The 18,200-nt window shown below is 39.7% G+C and overlaps 1 protein-coding gene across 2 annotated transcripts in view; it reads left to right on the top strand.

Moving 5' to 3' along the window:
* The window catches only part of LOC133578052 (uncharacterized), a 55,600-nt gene extending 37,400 nt beyond the window's left edge, over positions 1-18,200 (top strand). For both annotated transcript variants that reach the window (XM_061932179.2, XM_061932180.2), the window contains 3 exons: positions 11,281-11,365; positions 13,690-15,535; positions 17,514-18,200. In XM_061932179.2, the coding sequence (XP_061788163.2) occupies positions 11,281-11,365; positions 13,690-15,535; positions 17,514-17,610 (2,028 nt within the window). In that variant the 3' untranslated portion in view covers positions 17,611-18,200. The remainder of the gene's footprint in view (positions 1-11,280; positions 11,366-13,689; positions 15,536-17,513) is intronic.

The following is an 18,200-nucleotide window of genomic DNA, read 5'->3' as shown; positions in this document are numbered from 1 at the left end:
ATGGATTTTACAGCCACAATGAGAACAATTCCTGAACATATGTCAGACATAGGGTTGTACGGTATACCGGTATTAGTATAGTACCGCGATACTAATGAATCATATTCGGTACTATGTTCACTATTTTATTTTAGAACAAACTTGCAATAAGAAACATATGTTTAATGTACCGTAAGATTTTTTGTTAAAGTAAAGCCAATAATGCAAATTTTTGTGGACCCCTTTTATTTAGAAAAGTACCGAAAAGTACCGAAAAGTATCAAAATAATTTTGGTACCGGTACCAAAATATAAACCCGTGTTTGGTTATTTGGTCATTAAATACTTTATTTGCCTTGACCAATCAATGCCTTATTTCCCTGTCCGGTATTTTTTCTTCTATTTTCTTTTTATATACTTTGTTGGAATTTTGTGGTTCAGGTGACAACACAATTAAGACTTGGTTTCCCCAAGCCGTTTGCGTATCTAAAAATGTATTAATTGATCAATTTGAATTGATTACATAAGGAAGTTATGTTTTTTGCCAGTATTTAGTCTTCATTTTTCATTTTTTCAATTCAAAGTGTTTAAATTTGATCTTGAAAATGTGCAGATACCCTGAGCAAGGCAGGTGCCTGGTTGTGATGTGAAAATAATTATTTGTATTTCCCTCTGCTCCATTTAGAGATTTGGACATTGCAGTGTATGGGGGAAAAAAATAAGTTTCCAAAATATAATATCACTATCGTTTCTTATTTTAAAGACAACTTTTGTATGCTCTAGCTTTAAAGCAAAACGTCATAACCCAACCTAAAAGACTTTGGTTCGCACGCCCCAGTGCGTGGGAGTGTTGCGTCTGTGGCATGTTGGGCGTGGCGCACCTAGCAGCACATTAGCAGGGACGACTCACGCTGATGAAAACAAAGTCACAACATAGGAATCAAACGGGTGAACTCTCACTGGAACCTTTGTCACGCTTCATGACACGCCTTCGTACCTGAGTTGCAGGCATTTATTCATAAGTCTTATCAGCCTCAAATCTCATGTGTGATGTTTCCTCTGGACTCTGGACAAATGATTGGTTAAACATCCCTATCTTTGTTTGACACATTATGTTCAATGTTGATTTTCCAGGGGAAATCAAGATACAAAACCCAAAACCAGTGAAGTTGGCACGTTGTGTAATTTGTAAATAAAAACAGAATACAAAGATTTGCAAATCCTTTTCAACTTACATTCAATTGAATACATTACATAAACAGGATATTTTAATGTTTGAACTGAGAAACAACATGTTTTTTGTTTGCAATACCAACAAACGGATGGTTCTTTTTCCTCTTTGTCCCGGAGGACACAACGTCCACAGTTTCCAAAAACGGTTTGAAATGTGGACTCGTCAGACCACAGAACACTTTTCCACTTTGCATCAGTCCATCTTAGATGAGCACGGGCCCTGTGAAGCCGGCAGTGTTTCTGGGTGTTGTTGATAAATGGCTTTTGCTTTGCATAGTAGAGTTTTAACTTGCACTTACAGATGTAGCGATAAATTGTAGTTACTGACAGTGGTTTTATGAAGTGTTCCTGAGCCCATGTGACGATATCCTTTACACACTGATGTCGCTTTTTGATGCAGTACCGTCTGAGGGATCGAAGGTCCGTAATATTGTTGCTTACGTGCAGTGATTTCTCCAGATTCTCTGAACCTTTTGATGATATTACGGACCATAGATGGTGAAATCCCTAAATTCCTTGCAATATCTCGCTGAGAAATGCTGTTCTTAAACTGTTGGACAATTTGCTCACGCATTTGTTCACAAAGTGGTGATCTTTGCCCCATCTTTGTTTGTGAATGACTGAGCATTTCATGGAAGCTGCTTTTATACCCAATCATGGCATCCACCTGTTCCCAATCAGCCTGTTCACCTGTGGGATGTTCCAAATAAGTGTTCGATGAGCATTTCTCAACTTTCTCAGTCTTTTTTGCCATTTGTGCCAGCTTTTTTGAAACATGTATGCATCAAATTCCAAATGAGCTAATATTTGCCAAAAATAACAAAGTTTTCCAGTTCGAACGTTAAATATCTTGTCTTTGTAGTCTATTCAATTTAATATAAGTTGAAAAGGATTTGCAAATAATTGTATTCTGAAAATGTACCATTTACACAATGTGCCAACTTCACTGGTTTTGGGTTTTGTAATACAGTTCAGATTAAAACTGGCCTTTTACTGTGTTGGCATATATTTAGTAAACACTGTCATACAAGTGTAAAAAAATGTTTTAGGAAGTATAAAGGAAAGCTTTCTTAAGATCATTCGACTTCATGCATGGTACTTTTACCGTTCTTTTTACCCCACAACACAGGTAACAAACAGAAATTAACTGCTGAAAGAATAACGACATGGGGGGGGGGGGTCTATTCAAAGCAAACATTATTTATCCAAATCGCAGTAGCATGGATGGCTATTTCAAAATTATCAAGCAACATTTGTTAAATAGTTGTCAATAATTATTGCTCAATCTACAGTCTTCATTTATTTACACATTACATTATTTATTCACTTATTTTTCGGACTATAAGGCGAACTTAAAATCCTTACATTTTCTCAAAAATCGACAGCGCACCTTATAACCCGGTGCGCCTAATATACGGAATAATTCTGGTTGCGCTTACCGACCTCGAAGCAATTTTTTTTGGTACATGGTGTAATGATAAGTGTGACCAGTAGATGGTAGTCACACATAAGAGATACGTGTAGACTGCAATATGACGCCAGTAAACAGCACCAAAACTTTAAATGTTCCATTGAAATCAAAGAACATTCCACAAGGCACTCAAAAATCTGTCAAAAGGTTTTTCGTATGACTTTGAAGTCGTATCGCTTGATGGATTGTCGATCCATTATGGCTACCGTAGTCCGAGATACAAGTATTACTATGGTGTGTGTATAAGGACCGCAAAATGGCATCCATTAGCAGACATATTATCTGGCGTTTTGTTTCACAATATTATGCAAAACCAACTTTTCTTACCTTCTGGTACCTGCTGATGTGTGTTTGAGATCTGCATAAGTCCTGAAAATTTGCGCACGTCCGCCACTGTAGTCCGTGCCAACACCGTAGTGGATAAGCTTCTTATTTTTCTTTATCTTGTTGTTATGGGGGCATTCACCCTCTGCTGTGGCCATTTCTAATATAAAGTAGCGTAAAATTCTAACTTATATCTCACTATGGACGCGCTAAAAACTACCGGTGTAGTGAGTTTACATAATTCATCCACGGAACTTTAGTTATTAGAGAGTTCCGGTTAGAGAGTTCCGGTCAGACCATTTTTCACGGGACACATTTCCGACGTTGTTGCACTAGTGAGCCACGGATGAGGAGATGCTGCTCCATTATTGGTTTAAGTAAAGTCTAAATGTCATTTAAACAGTTAGCTCCAGCTTTTGACCCTTCTCGCACGCTTCACCACTACAACAAAGATGGCGGGGAGAAAACACTGTCGAAGGTGAGCCACGTTAATAAGACCGCCCATAAAACGGCGCATCCTGAAGCGACTGTCAGAAAGCGGCTTGAAGATGATCTGTAAAACATAATCTATGCAACATGTTGACCAAATAGCCACATTTACATGTTACGTAGACCAAAAGGCAATATTTTTTTAATTTAGAAAAAAATCATAATATAACCCCTTTAATGCGCCATTTGTATGAAAACAGACCTGAATAGACCCGCTCATTGGCAGTGCGCCTTATAATCCGATGCGCCTTATGGTCCAGAAAATACGGTCTTTTTAATAATTTTCTTTTAAATAATTTTTATTGTTTTTTCTTTCCATTTTTTCCACTTATTAACTATATTCGTAGTACTTTTTTCTCTCTTTTCCTGCATCATTGCATATGTTATATCTATCGTTAAACATTTTCTAATCTTTTCTCTCCCTGTTAGAAAATGGTAACATTCAAACACAGGAAGTGAAGAAACTATTTAACATATGTTTTGAATGAAAAGATATAAACACATACCGGTAAGTAATTGTGTGTCAATGTGTTAAAACAGGATGTGAAGCAATGATGTCATTGCTGAAACAAAAGTTGTAATATTAAAAAGGCTTCTTACTTGTCCTTTCAGACTTAATTGAACGTGTTAATATAATAAGCATCCATCCATCCATCCATCTTCTTCCGCTTATCCGAGGTCGTGTCGCGGGGGCAGCAGCCTAAGCAGGGAAGCCCAGACTTCCCTCTCCCCAGCCACTTCATCCAGCTCTTCCCGGGGGATCCCGAGGCGTTCCCAGGCCAGCCGGGAGACATAGTCTTCCCAACGTGTCCTGGGTCTTCCCCATGGCCTCCTACCGGTCAGACGTGCCCTAAACACCTCCCTAGGGAGGCGATCGGGTGGCATCATGACCAGATGCCCGAACCACCTCATCTGGCTCCTCTCGATGTGGAGGAGCAGCGGCTTTACTTTTAGCTCCCCTCGGATGACAGAGCTTCTCACCCTATCTCTAAGGGAGAGCCCTGCCACCTTTCGGTCATAACCCAAAGCTCATGACCATAGGTGAGGATGGGAACGTAGATCGACTGGTAAATTGAGAGCTTTGCCTTCCGGCTCAGCTCCTTCTTCACCATAACGGATCGATACAGCGTCCGCATTACTGAAGACGCCGCACCGATCCGCCTGTCAATCTCACGATCCACTCTTCCCTCACTCGTGAACAAGACTCCGAGGTACTTGAACTCCTCCACTTGGGGCAGGGTCTCCTCCGCAACCCCAAAACAAAACCCTTATTCATCATAAAATAGTGCACATGAAGGATTACTTTGTGTGCCTGCGTGCTGAGTCGCATCACACAAATAATAAACATTTGGTAGTGTGCATTCTGTTCATTTTCTTTGGTTTATTTCTCATTTTATTTCATTTTTACTAAACACACTTATTGTAGCTGTAGCCATTGTTTACTGAGCAGCCAGTAGAGATAGGTGTACTGCGTTTGTTGCAACAGGATCAATTTTTTCTTGTCTTCATTCAATTTTTCTTCCTATCATTCACAATCCCTATAGAAGACATGAACACGTTTTTCTTTTTTTATGCATTCTAAGTCTTAAATAAATACATAAAAAGTCAGCTAACAATGGGGTCAATGGGGGCTCTCTATTTTGCCCACAAAACACTTTAAATAATCATGCAAAACCCGCAAACAATACTCTATTTACATCTCGTGACCTGAATATTGACCAAATATTAGTAATGTTGTTATTATAAGCGCTATCACAGACAACATATTTTTAGCACTGATAAACAAGAGCGAACTATAGTTTATGCTGCATTGGACTCAATTAGAGACTTTAATGTAAATATAAAATTAAACTGAAAATGGTAGTAATGCAACAAATATGGATTCAAACTGCCATAAAACTGCAAAGAAAAAGCTTATATAGCACTGCAGCTTATATAGCAATGTCCTGCTGCTGCCGTTTCTGCTACAGCATGCTTCTTGTCCCGGCTCGTCAAAGTTATTACAGATAATAAATCATGCCTCTCATCTGGATAATAGGAGGATTTAGCCATGAATCTAGAAGTTGTTTATCTGTGACATTCAAGCTGCTAGTTCATCAAGAGGAGGACATGCGAGCAGTATGCTGAAACATTTGAACAGATAGAATTAAATAATTATAAATGAAAGTCTCGTTTTGAATCCCTCTGATCTCATCTCAGCAGCAAATAATGCTAGCACATCATGTGAATACAACAGGTGCTAACTAATCCCGCCGATCATGTTAGCGCTATTATTTGTTAAATTAAAATAAATGCCTTGTCATTTAGATGAGCATGACGAGAGACAGATTCCGACTAGTTCCGAGACGGGCAGCCCCAGTTCACGTCTGCCACTAGACGAATGTCACCGAGCAACGACTAAGTTTGTGGTCAAAAGTTTGCATTTTCGGTAGGTGAGAGAAAAGTTGCATGTTTTCCTGCAACCAGATTTTCTCTCAATCATATCATACAGGTGAAACTCATAAAATGAGAATATGATGTAAAAGTCCATTCATGCCAGCAGATTACCTTAAAATGTGAAACAAATCTGTGATATTAACTTATTGCATGCAAGCCTTTATTTGTGGTAATTCTGATCATCATGGCTTACAATTTTTGAAGCCTTACATTTTCCGAGATTTTCACTTCAAAGTTTTTATAAACTGCAAACGATGATCATCAAAATTATAACCAATAAAGGGTGGATTAACATCAAAATCCACCCTTTTTTTTCCAAATAAGAATCGATCAGACAATCGTTCATGATACCGAATCGTTAAGCAGAATCGAAACCGTAAAAATCTTATCAAGTCCCATCCCTACCTAAACTGACAGATATGGACATCTTATCAGTCGTCATCGCTGTGAGAGCAGACATTGTACAGTAAGTAATCGTTTTAATATGTTTGTAGTTTGCATTTCTTGTTTAGTACTTAGCAACGCTTAGTGTTTTACTAAAGCTGGATCTGTTTAGCACACAGCTTCTAAAACTTGTAGCTCACCCTCCTTATATTAAAGAAAAAATTATATGGTTCTGGATCATTATTTGTCCTAAAGTAGGGTTGTACGGTGTACCGGTACTAGTATAGTATCGCGGTACTAATGAATCAAAAATGGTACTATGCTCTGTTTGAAAAGTACCGGTTCCCGGGCATGCATGACGGCGCGTCATCACGTCATGACATTGCTGGTTTTGTGAGCAGAGGAGCATGTTCGGCAGCGCACAATCAAAGAGTACTTACAAGCAGGCAAGGTGTGCAGACAGAAAAGGGAGAACGGACGCATTTTGGCTTAAAAACTGAAGATAAAGGTGACGTTATAATACTTGAAACGCCCTCAGGAAGAGGTGCTTTAAGACATGGCTAGCTAACTAGCCATGCCGCAGTCGGCAGTGTTTTAGCTACTTCTAAATCACTAATCCTCGCCTCCATGGCGACGAATAAAGTATGTTTCTTACAAATATCATCCCTGCAGGACGAGGAATAGCTAAACATGCTTCACTACACACCGTAGGAGGATACTATAGCTAACCGCTAACAGCAAGCTCGCACTCCCAAATTTAAACAAATGCCATGGGTGAATCCACACCTAACGTCCACTGTAATGATACCAAGTACAATAGCGTATCGAGTCGATAGTACTATGATTACATCGATATTTTTTATCGTCACAAAATCTTTTTGCCTTTTAAAAAAAAATGTATGTCATGTTTATAAACTCAGGATATATGTCCCTGGACACATGAGGACTTTGAATATGACCAATGTTTGATCCTTTTAACTATTTGGTATCGGATCGATACCTAGATTTGTGGTATAATCCAAAACTAATGTAAAGTATCCAAACAAAAGAAGAATAAGTGATTATTACATTTTAACAGAAGTGTAGATAGAACATGTTGAAACAGAAAGTAAACAGATATTAACAGTAACTTAACAAGTGGATTAATAATACATTTTTACAGCTTGTCCCTCATAATTTTGACAAAATAAAATGATAAATGACATAATATTACTGCATATGTCAGCAGAACTAATTAAGAGCCTTTGTTTGCTTACTTACTACTAAAAGACAACTTGTTTAGTATGTTCACTATTTCATTTAAGGACAAAATTGTTCTTCAATTGCAATAAGAAACATGTGTTTAATGTACCGGAAGATTTTTTGTTAAAATAAAGCCCATCCATCCATCCATTTTCTACCACTTATTCCCTTTGGGGTCGCGGGGGGCGCTGGAGCCTATCTCAGCTACAATCGGGCGGAAGGCGGGGTACACCCTGGACAAGTCGCCACCTCATCGCAGGGCCAACGCAGATAGACAGACAACATTCACACTCACATTCACACACTAGGGCCAATTTAGTGTTGCCAATCAACTTATCCCCAGGTGCATGTCTTTGGAAGTGGGAGGAAGCCGGAGTACCCGGAGGGAACCCACGCAGTCACGGGGAGGACATGCAAACTCCACACAGAAAGATCCCGAGCCCGGGATTGAACCCAAGACTACTCAGGACCTTCGTATTGTGAGGCAGATGCACTAACCCCTCTCCCCTCTGCCACCGTGAAGCCCTAAAATAAAGCCAATAATGCAATTTTTTTTGTGGTCCCCCTTACTTAGAAAAAATATTTTAGTACCGGTACCGAAATGTATTTCGATACTTTTTGGTACCGGTACTAGAATATTGGTATCGGGACAACCCTATCCCAAAGTGAAGTGAATTTTTTAAATATTTATAATAACGCTTTTTTCTAGTGACTCAAAGCGCTTTTACATAGTGAAACCCAATAACTAAGTTACATTTAAACCAGTGTGGGTGGCACTGGGAGCAGGTGGGTCAAGTGTCTTGCCCAAAGACACAACAACAGTGACTCGGATGGCGGAAGCGGGGATCGAACCTGGAACCCTCAAGTTACTGGCACGGCCACTCTACCAACCGAGCTATACCGCCCCAAAGTAATCATTATTGGCTCCCACAATGTCTGCATAATTTTGCCTTGTTTTTGGTGGCAAAGGGACTTGCGGTTCCTACCTCTACGTCACACGATCACGTGACTGGCTTTCAAAATGGCTCGGGAATCTCCGTGAGATTGATACTATTTTGATCATATATGTTTACTCCCAAACTTTGGAAGTCTTTTGCTGTCATACATCAGATATATATGATAATAGCTTTAATATAAACTGCACTTGTTTTTGCACTCTACTGGTACTTTAATCATTTACGCCATTGTAAGAACAGAACTTGTACGTAGACCCAGGACTCCTGGATTTTGTATTATGGCAACAAAGGCTGTGCTAATGATTTTGTGGCGTCTGAGTTGTCTCTTCTGCTTTGTGTGTCATCATCATCAGATGTCCAGCTTAGTAGCGTACAGTCACGCCCTCGTCTCAGGTCCCACATCGTAGAAGCCGGCCTCAGAAGGTGGTTTGTCCAGGCGGTGATTATATGGTGGTCAAAGATGATTTTAAAGCAGCTGACCCCAGTTGGCATGCGGTTAAACAGAGTCCATTGCTGGCGTGGCAGTTCTTCTCCTTTAACACCGCCTCCAGGACCCCGGAGGCGGCATCGTGTGGGCCTGGCGGACTCCCACCCCTGCTTTCAGGCTGCCGTCAGCCATGCCTCTGTGGACAGGTCCTCTAAGTGACAGCCTGTCAGTTTTATGTTCCTAAGAACACAAGACAATATAGTTGAGTAATTATACTGTAAGTGGATAATTTTCCTTTCCTCTGATTCACAAGCGCTGCACGGGGTGTAAAGCATGCAAGGCGTGCATTGGTGTGCATTGCGTAAACCGTGTTGCTATTCAGATCTTATTACGCAAGTGTTCTTACAGCAGTGTTTTTCAACCACTGTGCGAGATATAGTCTTGTGTGCCGTGGGAAATTTTGCAACTTCCCCTAATTGGTCCAAAAAATATTTATTGCAAATCAATAATCATAATCTGCAAATAATGTGCCGTTGTCGAGTGTCTGTGCTGTATAGAGCTTGGCAGGTTAACCATGTAATACTCCATATTAGTAGGTGGAAGCAGGTAGTTCATTGCTTTGTAAAAGTCGGAATGCGTCGAGGATGGTTTGTCGTGATCCCAATAAGCAGAGCACAGCGGGAGACGGCGTGCAGGTAAAATGGTATGCAATGATTAAACCAAAAATTAACAAAAGGGAAAGGAAAAGGCACTGAAGCTTAGGGATGGCTATGCAAAACGAAAGCAAAACTGAACTTGCTACAAGGTAAACAGAATGCCAGACGACAGCAAAGACTTACAGCGTGTGGCCCAGAGATGGCGTCCACAAAGTACATCCGAACATGACATGACAATCAACAATGTCCCCACAAAGAAGGATAGCGTACGCACAACTTAAATAGTCTTGATTGCTAACACAAAACAGGTCAGGCAATAGCACTCAAAGGAAGGCGTGAAGCTGCTACAGGAAAACACCAACAAAACAGGAAGGAAAGGTCACCAAAATAACAGCGCAAGACAGGAACTAAAGCACTACACACAGGGAAACAACAACAAACTCAAAATAAGGCACGACAACCTGGTGGAGTTTCATTTTTTAACCTTTTCTGCTGGTGGTGTGCCTCTGTATTTTCTTTATTAAAAACATGTGCCTTGGCTCAAAATAGGTTGAAAAACACCGTCTTACAGGACGGTAGAGCATGGATAAAAGAGCAGAACATTACCTTTACCATCGATTCCGTTCAGTTCAATCGTATTTATATAACACCAAATTATGACAAAAGGGATTTTAAATATAGAGAACGTCCGGGACCACGCTGCTCATTTATAAAAGAAATAAAGATTATACAAGAACCCGTTGAATGGATTTCCACAAAACTTATTGCCAGTGTGGGGAATAAGCCAAAGACGAGGCTATAAATATTGGCATGGACCTAGATAAGGTTATTTTTAACTTTGCAAAATAGGACATTTTTCCTCTTTCATAATGAAAATCTAATTTAAAACATTTGTATGCGTGTACAACACTTAAAACCTTTAGCATATCTGTATGTGGAATTAAATTATGTAATGGGTTACGCAAAAAAATCAAACAAAGCACCAATATGATTCCGTTTAAGAGACTGTTTAAACTAAGTGTTCACAAAGAAGAACAATTATTATGAACATCTTGAACATTTTTTTTTTTTGGAGATGAAGATTATTTAGGTATTTATTATTTCTTTACTTACTATGGTATATTATTTATTGATTATTTATTTATTCACTCTTCTGTTACAGAGAACAAGGAAATGGGATACAATGCAATAGTATGAAAAGGGGTAGGATTAAATAGGGTCAGCTTTTTCCTGCTCCTTTTCGGACGTGCTGTAATGAAACAACTGGAAGTATGTGATGCATTACATCGTATCGTATGCATGATCCAAATAAACTGAAACTGAACTGAACTGAACCCTAATAATGCATTATAATATTTACTACAAAATGTAAATGATTGTGATGCAATTTAGGGCTGGCTGTTGCAACCAGAAGCAGGTCTGTGCTAGTGTTTTTTATTCATACCATACCACACTTACTTAATACATTTAAACTAACTGTTTTGACAATCTTGGACATGCGTAATTGTTTTACTGCGTAATTGTTTTACTATGGAGGACTGCTTTGGTTGAGAACTGGTTTGTTCATTGTACAGTGAAGGCCTGCATACTTTTCAGCAACTCCAGATCTAAAGATCTTACAGCTGTTCTTTGTTATGCCCCATTTTGTGCAATTATAATTGTTTTCCACCCTTACTCCAAACAGTCATCCGAGGGTTCTCAAGGTTTTGTTCCAACGCCCAGAGTCCCTGTTCTTCCTCCTGTCAATGGTCCAAAGATCAATGGTGCAGGTGAGCGTCTGTTGCTTAACGCCTCTTACACACATGCTCTTACTTTGTAGTATAGACCAGGATTTTACATGTCATACCAGAAACTATACACATCACTTTGCTTAGTGAGCAGGCCTGCAGGACAAGTATTTGTTGGTCCAGTCAGTTGCTCAATAGACTCTGGATGTGTCACACCAGAGGACATTAACACAATAAATAGGTTCCCACTCTTAATTGACCCTGCCAATTTATGAATTAAATTTGACTTTCTGCCAAGTGTCTACTAGTTCAACTTGCATATTTATTTTCATGAAAAAAAAGTAAGAACTAGTGCTGTCAAGCGATTCAAAAAATAAGCGATACTTTTTTTTATGATCTGTAAATAATGAATTTAAATTAATCTCTAATTTCACCTAAATAAAATGCTGAGAAAAGCCTGCTCAACTTGAGGTATTTTCCATTCAAATTCAATACATTGTGGCAGATCAAAAGACTGAAAGTGGCTTTACGGCTTTTATATATATATATATACACATACAGATCCAGTCTTTGCCATTTTCTCAACTAAAACATTAAGGGCGTCATGTATTAAGCTTGCGTATGCAATCAAACCCGTCGCACGCCCTTTTTCACGGCAAAGATGAGATGTATTAAGACTGATGTGTCAATGAAAGGGCATTTTATGACTTTTCTTCATTGGATTACATGCTTTAGTATAATTTTATTGTAATAATTGTATTGCATGTTTTTTGTATCTCTTTAATTTAGGTAGCCAGGGACTGCAGATGTAAATGAGCTATTTAGCTATAATCTGGTGCAGAACATATCTGTCTTTGAGCTTAATGTTTATGTCCCTTCAAATAAAGACTAAACTAACTTGACATGGAAGTGTGCAGTGCATCACACCAACTTCATACTACGCGCACATTTCTACATGCTGTGGATACTTTGCAACACACAGTGGTGGTCGTTCATACTTTGCCAGCATTTGATTTTAACAGTGTAAAAAGACAGAGGCAATGACAAAAAATTAGCTTTTTCGCCAACACATTTAATGCTTCATATTCATAATATTATTTGTGAAGACTTCTATTGATTTGTCCAGGCAATCATTTTGCCACCTATTGCTGTCACAATGTGTTCTTATGGAGGTTAATTTGTGTCTTTATTACGAAAACTTTTTTGACACTGAATTTATTTAAACATAATTTTTTGCGTTAGAATTTTGGGAACTGAATGTTGTATATAAACATGTGTAAAAAAAATTCAATGTAAAAAAATTCAGTTTATAAAAATTCAGTGTAAAAAAATTCAGTGTATAAAAATTCAGTGCGAAAAAATTTGCTGCTATTAAAAAGCAAGACTCACTTCTGGTAAAATAAGGCTAAAGCAATCGATCCTGTCTCAGAACCAGCCAATGAGTTGCTGAGTTTGAAGTCACGTGACACAGGTGTTGCAAAACAGCATATAAAAGCAGTTAACTGGGCAACCTGGGCATGATACAACATAATAAACACATCAATGCGGCCCACTGAATATTTTCAAACTATATAAATTATTCCAACGGTTAAAATCTGCATTTATTTATGTGACACATGAGTTAGTATGTGTCATGATGTGCTGGGTAATGATGCTCCATGCAATATCACTGTTCTGCTGAACTTTGTTGTAAAGAGTTCTGCAGAACAGTGATATTATATGATTGAATTTGACTGAATTTGTATACACTGATTTATTTTTCAATGAAATTGTCAGCATAATTTGAGTTCACAATATTCAAACGCAAAAAATTCAGTTACATAAACTCATAGTAAAAAAAAAAGCTACACTGATCATATGCCTATTTTTTTTCTCCAGGAAGGCCAAGTGATGTACTTATAATAGGCTGTTAAAATATAGATTGTTCATTAACAGAGTGTTTTTCTCCACTTTAGTTTGACGATGGTATGTTTTGCTAAATTGTTAACATCTTTGCTGCTAATGTTAGCCGTGGCTGGTTGAGCTGCTTTATTGGTAAACAAAGTCCTTCCTACATTGGTAATGGTCATGGTTTTGTTTATTTTGAACATGCATACAATGTGATACATCGCATATTTGCAGTTTTCATTACAGCAAGTCCGAAAAAAAAGGACTATCACTCTACCTTTATCAATGGTGCCGTCGTTTTTGAAAAGTAAATTTCACATTCATTGGACTAACAACTCAGTACAGTCTTAATCAGTCTTAATCGTAATAAACGCGACCAATTGACACCACTTGTCAGAACAATCTAAATGTAATGTTTTGTAGGATGCTGAGTTCATTCATGATTATAAACACCTGTCATTCTGTCTTTACTTTCACAGCCAACGGAAATGTGTTTTCCTATGACTTAGTGGAGGAAGACGTATTTGTTCCGCCTCCTCCATCCAATGCCCCTCCCCCACCTCCAGAAAATGTCATTCTCCCTCCACCAGACTTCCTGGGTTACTACTCAAACTATGCAGAACTCCCCTCCCTTCAGCCGCCTCCTATGGCTGCACCCCAGCCACCCGTCAAGGAGGGAAAGAACCACCGTGTCATAAAACCCACATTCAGCCCCCCGCCAAAGCCCCTGTCTACAAGCCCTTACAGCTCTGTGTCACCCACTTCCATTTCAAAACCGTCTCCAGCCAAAGTCCCCAAACATCCAAATTTCGCCCCGCCGCCGCCGCCTTTCAAAGGACCATCGAATACTGTTAAAACCCCGCCTGCGAAGCCAATTAGATTCTCCTCAATGTCCAACCTGGAATCCCCGCCGCACACTCCTGCCCCCTCTCCACCTGTGCAGACCCGCACTCAGTCCACATTCAATCCCCAAAACCCAGCAAAGCTTTACCATGTTTCCAACGCCTCAGTCCTTCTTGACTACAAAGAACAAGACAAAAGACCCAAGCAGATGTTACTCCTGGAGGATTCTGGCTCTGCTATGTTGGCCCAGGTGGACAGAAATGTTCCCCGGGGAACACCAACCACGCTCGTTCGCCAAAAGAATTTACAGCATGTGCATCCTTCCCAGCCGTCTCTGAAATCACTTACCACAAATGATGCATATCAAAAAGAGAATGTACCAAATATGCTGTCTTCTCAGTCACCCAAATCACAAGCTGGCACACCTCTCCAGGTGCAATACCAAGAACCAAGGAAGCTTCAGAAAGGGAGCAGAACTCATTTGACTTCTGGCGATCTCAAAGGCAGAGTTGGTTTCAAACCCAATTTCAGTCCGGTATTAGATCATAAACTCCACCTAAAAAATGCTGAAAGCAGTGCATCTCAGGAGGGGCCTGCAGCTTCTCCTTTGGCTCTCCTTAATGCGGCTCGGGAGAGAGATCGGTTCAAGGGTTTTGCGTTCCGGGAAAACGGCACTGCGACATACAATGAACGCAGACGAAGCATTCAGCAAACTGATCCCAATACCGAATCGTCAATCCTTCCAAGATCCATCTCTTCTTCTCTCTTTCATCAAAATCAAGTCCAAGTTAGTCCAATGTCTGTCAGTCCCACGCAGAAATGGGGGACAAAATCGGCAACCATCGGACATGTTGGCAATCAAACAAAGTCCAGTGGGCCAGCTTACGCTTTTACGCAACCAGCTTCACCGGTGAGAGAGCGCAACCGTCTTTCATATGTTAAATCTGTCAGACCTGAAGACGATAGGGAAATGTTAGGTATGCCGTTACTACCCCCGCCTCCGGAGTTTGATGACTTTGACAGTATGACAGAGCCCCCTCCTTCGATTAGTCCTCCAACTCCTGAATTTAAAAAGGCACCACGAGTAAATATGAACTCCCCTCCACCTGACCACATTCCGCCAAAACAGCCAAAACACTATCCTATTTATGTCAATATCCAACAGAATCCCTTCTTGCTGACAAAACCCAAAGCAGACCCCGTACAGACGCCGCCCCCTCAGTCTCAAAGCCAGACCACGCTGGTGAGCATCTTACAAAAAAAGATGCTGGAACTGGACCACCAAATCTCTCCTAGTGAAGATGCAGATGACGACTCTGAAGAATGGGGTATTCCCCTTTCTGAAAACATTAAAGTGCCTGTGTTGCCAAAAACCAGGCCACAAGCTACAAGTTATTTTAATGGAGTCACCCAAACAACCACAACTAACCACAAGCAGGAGACGCAAGACAAAGTGGTTCGAAAATATCAGGCCACTAACAGGTAAGACCTGATCATGTGACAACTTCACCTGCTGTGTGTTGATTTATTTCCAGAGGACAGTACATCTGGACCGCATAACAAGCTGTACATTGACTACTCTGAATCAGTGCTTCTCAACAGGTGTGGGTGCCGAAGCTACAATTAGTTCTTAATGACGAATAGAAACCCACATTCCGGACATTTTTCAACTTACATTAGTCAAATATGTTTCATGAAATGACAATGCAGTCTGAATTTGAGGTAGTGCAGAATAACTCATTTACCTGGGTGTCGCTGGAGGTGGGATTATGAAGTATTCACAGGGAGGTGTGGTTTGGTTGGTAGGGCAGCCGTGCCAGCAACTTGAGGGTTCCAGGTTCGATCCCCGCTTCTGCCATCCTACTCACTGCCATTGTGTCCTTGGGCAAGACACTTTACCCACCTGCTCCCAGTGTCACCCACCCTGGTTAAAATGTAACTCACTACGTAAAGCGCTTTGAGTCACTAGAGAAAAGCGCTATATAAATATACTTCACTTCAGAATCACGTTTTAATCACATGAATAAATGTGTTAACTACCAATATTTTTACCAGCAGCTATAATCATAACTGAGCTATAGTAGGTCGTAAGTCATTAGAAGTGGAAAATTGACAATTAAAAAGTTGCCCAATGTGTGTTTATTGTGCTTTAACTTTTGCTTGCAACGTTATTGTAGTTTGTGTCGCGTGGGATACAAAATTGCCATAATATATTCAACTCTTTGCCGCGCAGGGTGTGTGTGCCGCAAATACCCTAAACCAGGGTGTCAAACTCATTTTTATTAATGGCCACATCGCAATTATTGCTGCCCTCAGAGGCCCGCTCGTAACAGTGATTATACTGTACATGAATATAAACGTGTAACAGCCTCGTTACACAATTTGCGTAGGCAACGACCTCCCGCGACCCCAAAAGGGACAAGCGGTAGAAAATGGATGGATGGATGGAACTCTATTTGACGATTGTATTTAAAAAAATGGCGGCTAGCTACGGCGGCCGAGAAAGGTCACACAACAAATGCAAACGCGACAAGACAATATCATTAATTACAACACAACAAAGTCCACAGCACAATTGCAAAAGCCACAATAAATACAAACGCAACAAAATAGTACTATAACACCACAGCCCAACTTAAAGCCACAAAGGAAGTGACGGTGGAGCAAGTTTTGCTGCCGGACCTACTTCCTGAGGCAAAAAGTTGAAAACAGTTTAATAAACAAAGTTGAAATGTGTCTTGATGATGTGTTGTGTTTTGACTTTTAGTGGTTGTGTTATGGCTTTATGTTGTTGTGCTTTGGCGTTTATATTTTTTGGGCTTTTGCAGTCATGCTGTAACTGAAAGTTGTTGTGGCTTCATGTTATTGTATTGCGGCGTTTGCGTTTGTTGTGACTTTCAGTAAAAAACTGTATAATTCCGTTCTGGTTTTTTGAGGTGGTCTGTCATAACTTTTTTAGAACTCAATCGGACATTGTGACTTTTGGTATTAGCGTTCCTGAAAAAAGGGACCCAAACACACATACTGTATAGCAGATTTTTACAGCTAAATGTGTACATATAATTTATACATTAGCCCTCCAGACACATTTTTTCTCTTAATGTGGCCCCCGAGTCAAAATATTTGCCCAGCTCTGATCTGTTATGACTATTTTTTAAATTGCACTGTGAAGTGTTGCTGCCACCTTGATAAGTTTTAGTAGCCACATAAAGACATAAAAGGCATCTCTGCCACTAAAAAACAAAAAACAAACCTTGTGTAAATATCTTGGCAAATGGTTGACTTATTTTCCTTACCTAAAGCCGGTCAGGGTCAAGGTGAGGGTGTAAATTAAAATACCTTATTTTCCTGGAAAATGTCCCATATTTTGAAATGCAAGTGTGTAATTGGTGTATACTTTTGCACTCGATACATTTCTATGTGAGGTCTAGTCTAATGTTCCATATGTGCTCCTTTTCAGCAGCGGACCACCGTCAAGTCATCAGTACGGTATGACGTATCGAATTAGGCCCGGAACAAATCAGCCCATCACTCTGATTAGAAAAGGACCATCTTGATGACACCGGTACTCCTCCATGTTGTTGTATATAAATATATATGTTGTTATAATTGTCTATTCTATTTACATGTGCATGGAAGGAATATGTACAGTGGGGGTGGGGGAGAAGTGGACGAACAGGAACGTTAGTGAGTTGCTATAATTTAAGTCTTTCCAGGTTAGTCCAGGTAGAAAAAGACTCCATGATTGAAAGAATGTATTGCTTGTTCCCCCAATTTCTTGTCAAATATTGAAAAGGCTGGGCCGTGCACTCGTTCTACTTGTTTGTGTATTTATTTACTGTAGATTTACTTTTGAAGCATTTACTCTTGTGTAACTCCATTGCACTTGACCTGTTGAATGAATGTACATTTTAATACTTCATTTAATAGTGTGAATAGAAATGATTGGACTAGTAATTCACTGTTACCAGTATAATGAAGGGCTTCTTAAAAAAAACAATGGATGTTTTATTTATATCATTTGAAATGCACTCTGATGAAAAAACAGTATATTAGACACTACATATTTGTGTGTGCATGTGAAGGCTATTTTATTATCCAAGCAATTTTGATCAATATCTTAATCTGGTTAATAAATTTTAATTTA

Source organism: Nerophis lumbriciformis, linkage group LG38 (genome assembly GCF_033978685.3).
Source record: "Nerophis lumbriciformis linkage group LG38, RoL_Nlum_v2.1, whole genome shotgun sequence".
NCBI classification, from domain to species: Eukaryota; Metazoa; Chordata; class Actinopteri; order Syngnathiformes; family Syngnathidae; genus Nerophis; species Nerophis lumbriciformis.
The sequence above is the reverse complement of the archived record's forward strand: the minus strand, read 5'-3'. Positions and strand labels throughout refer to the sequence as shown.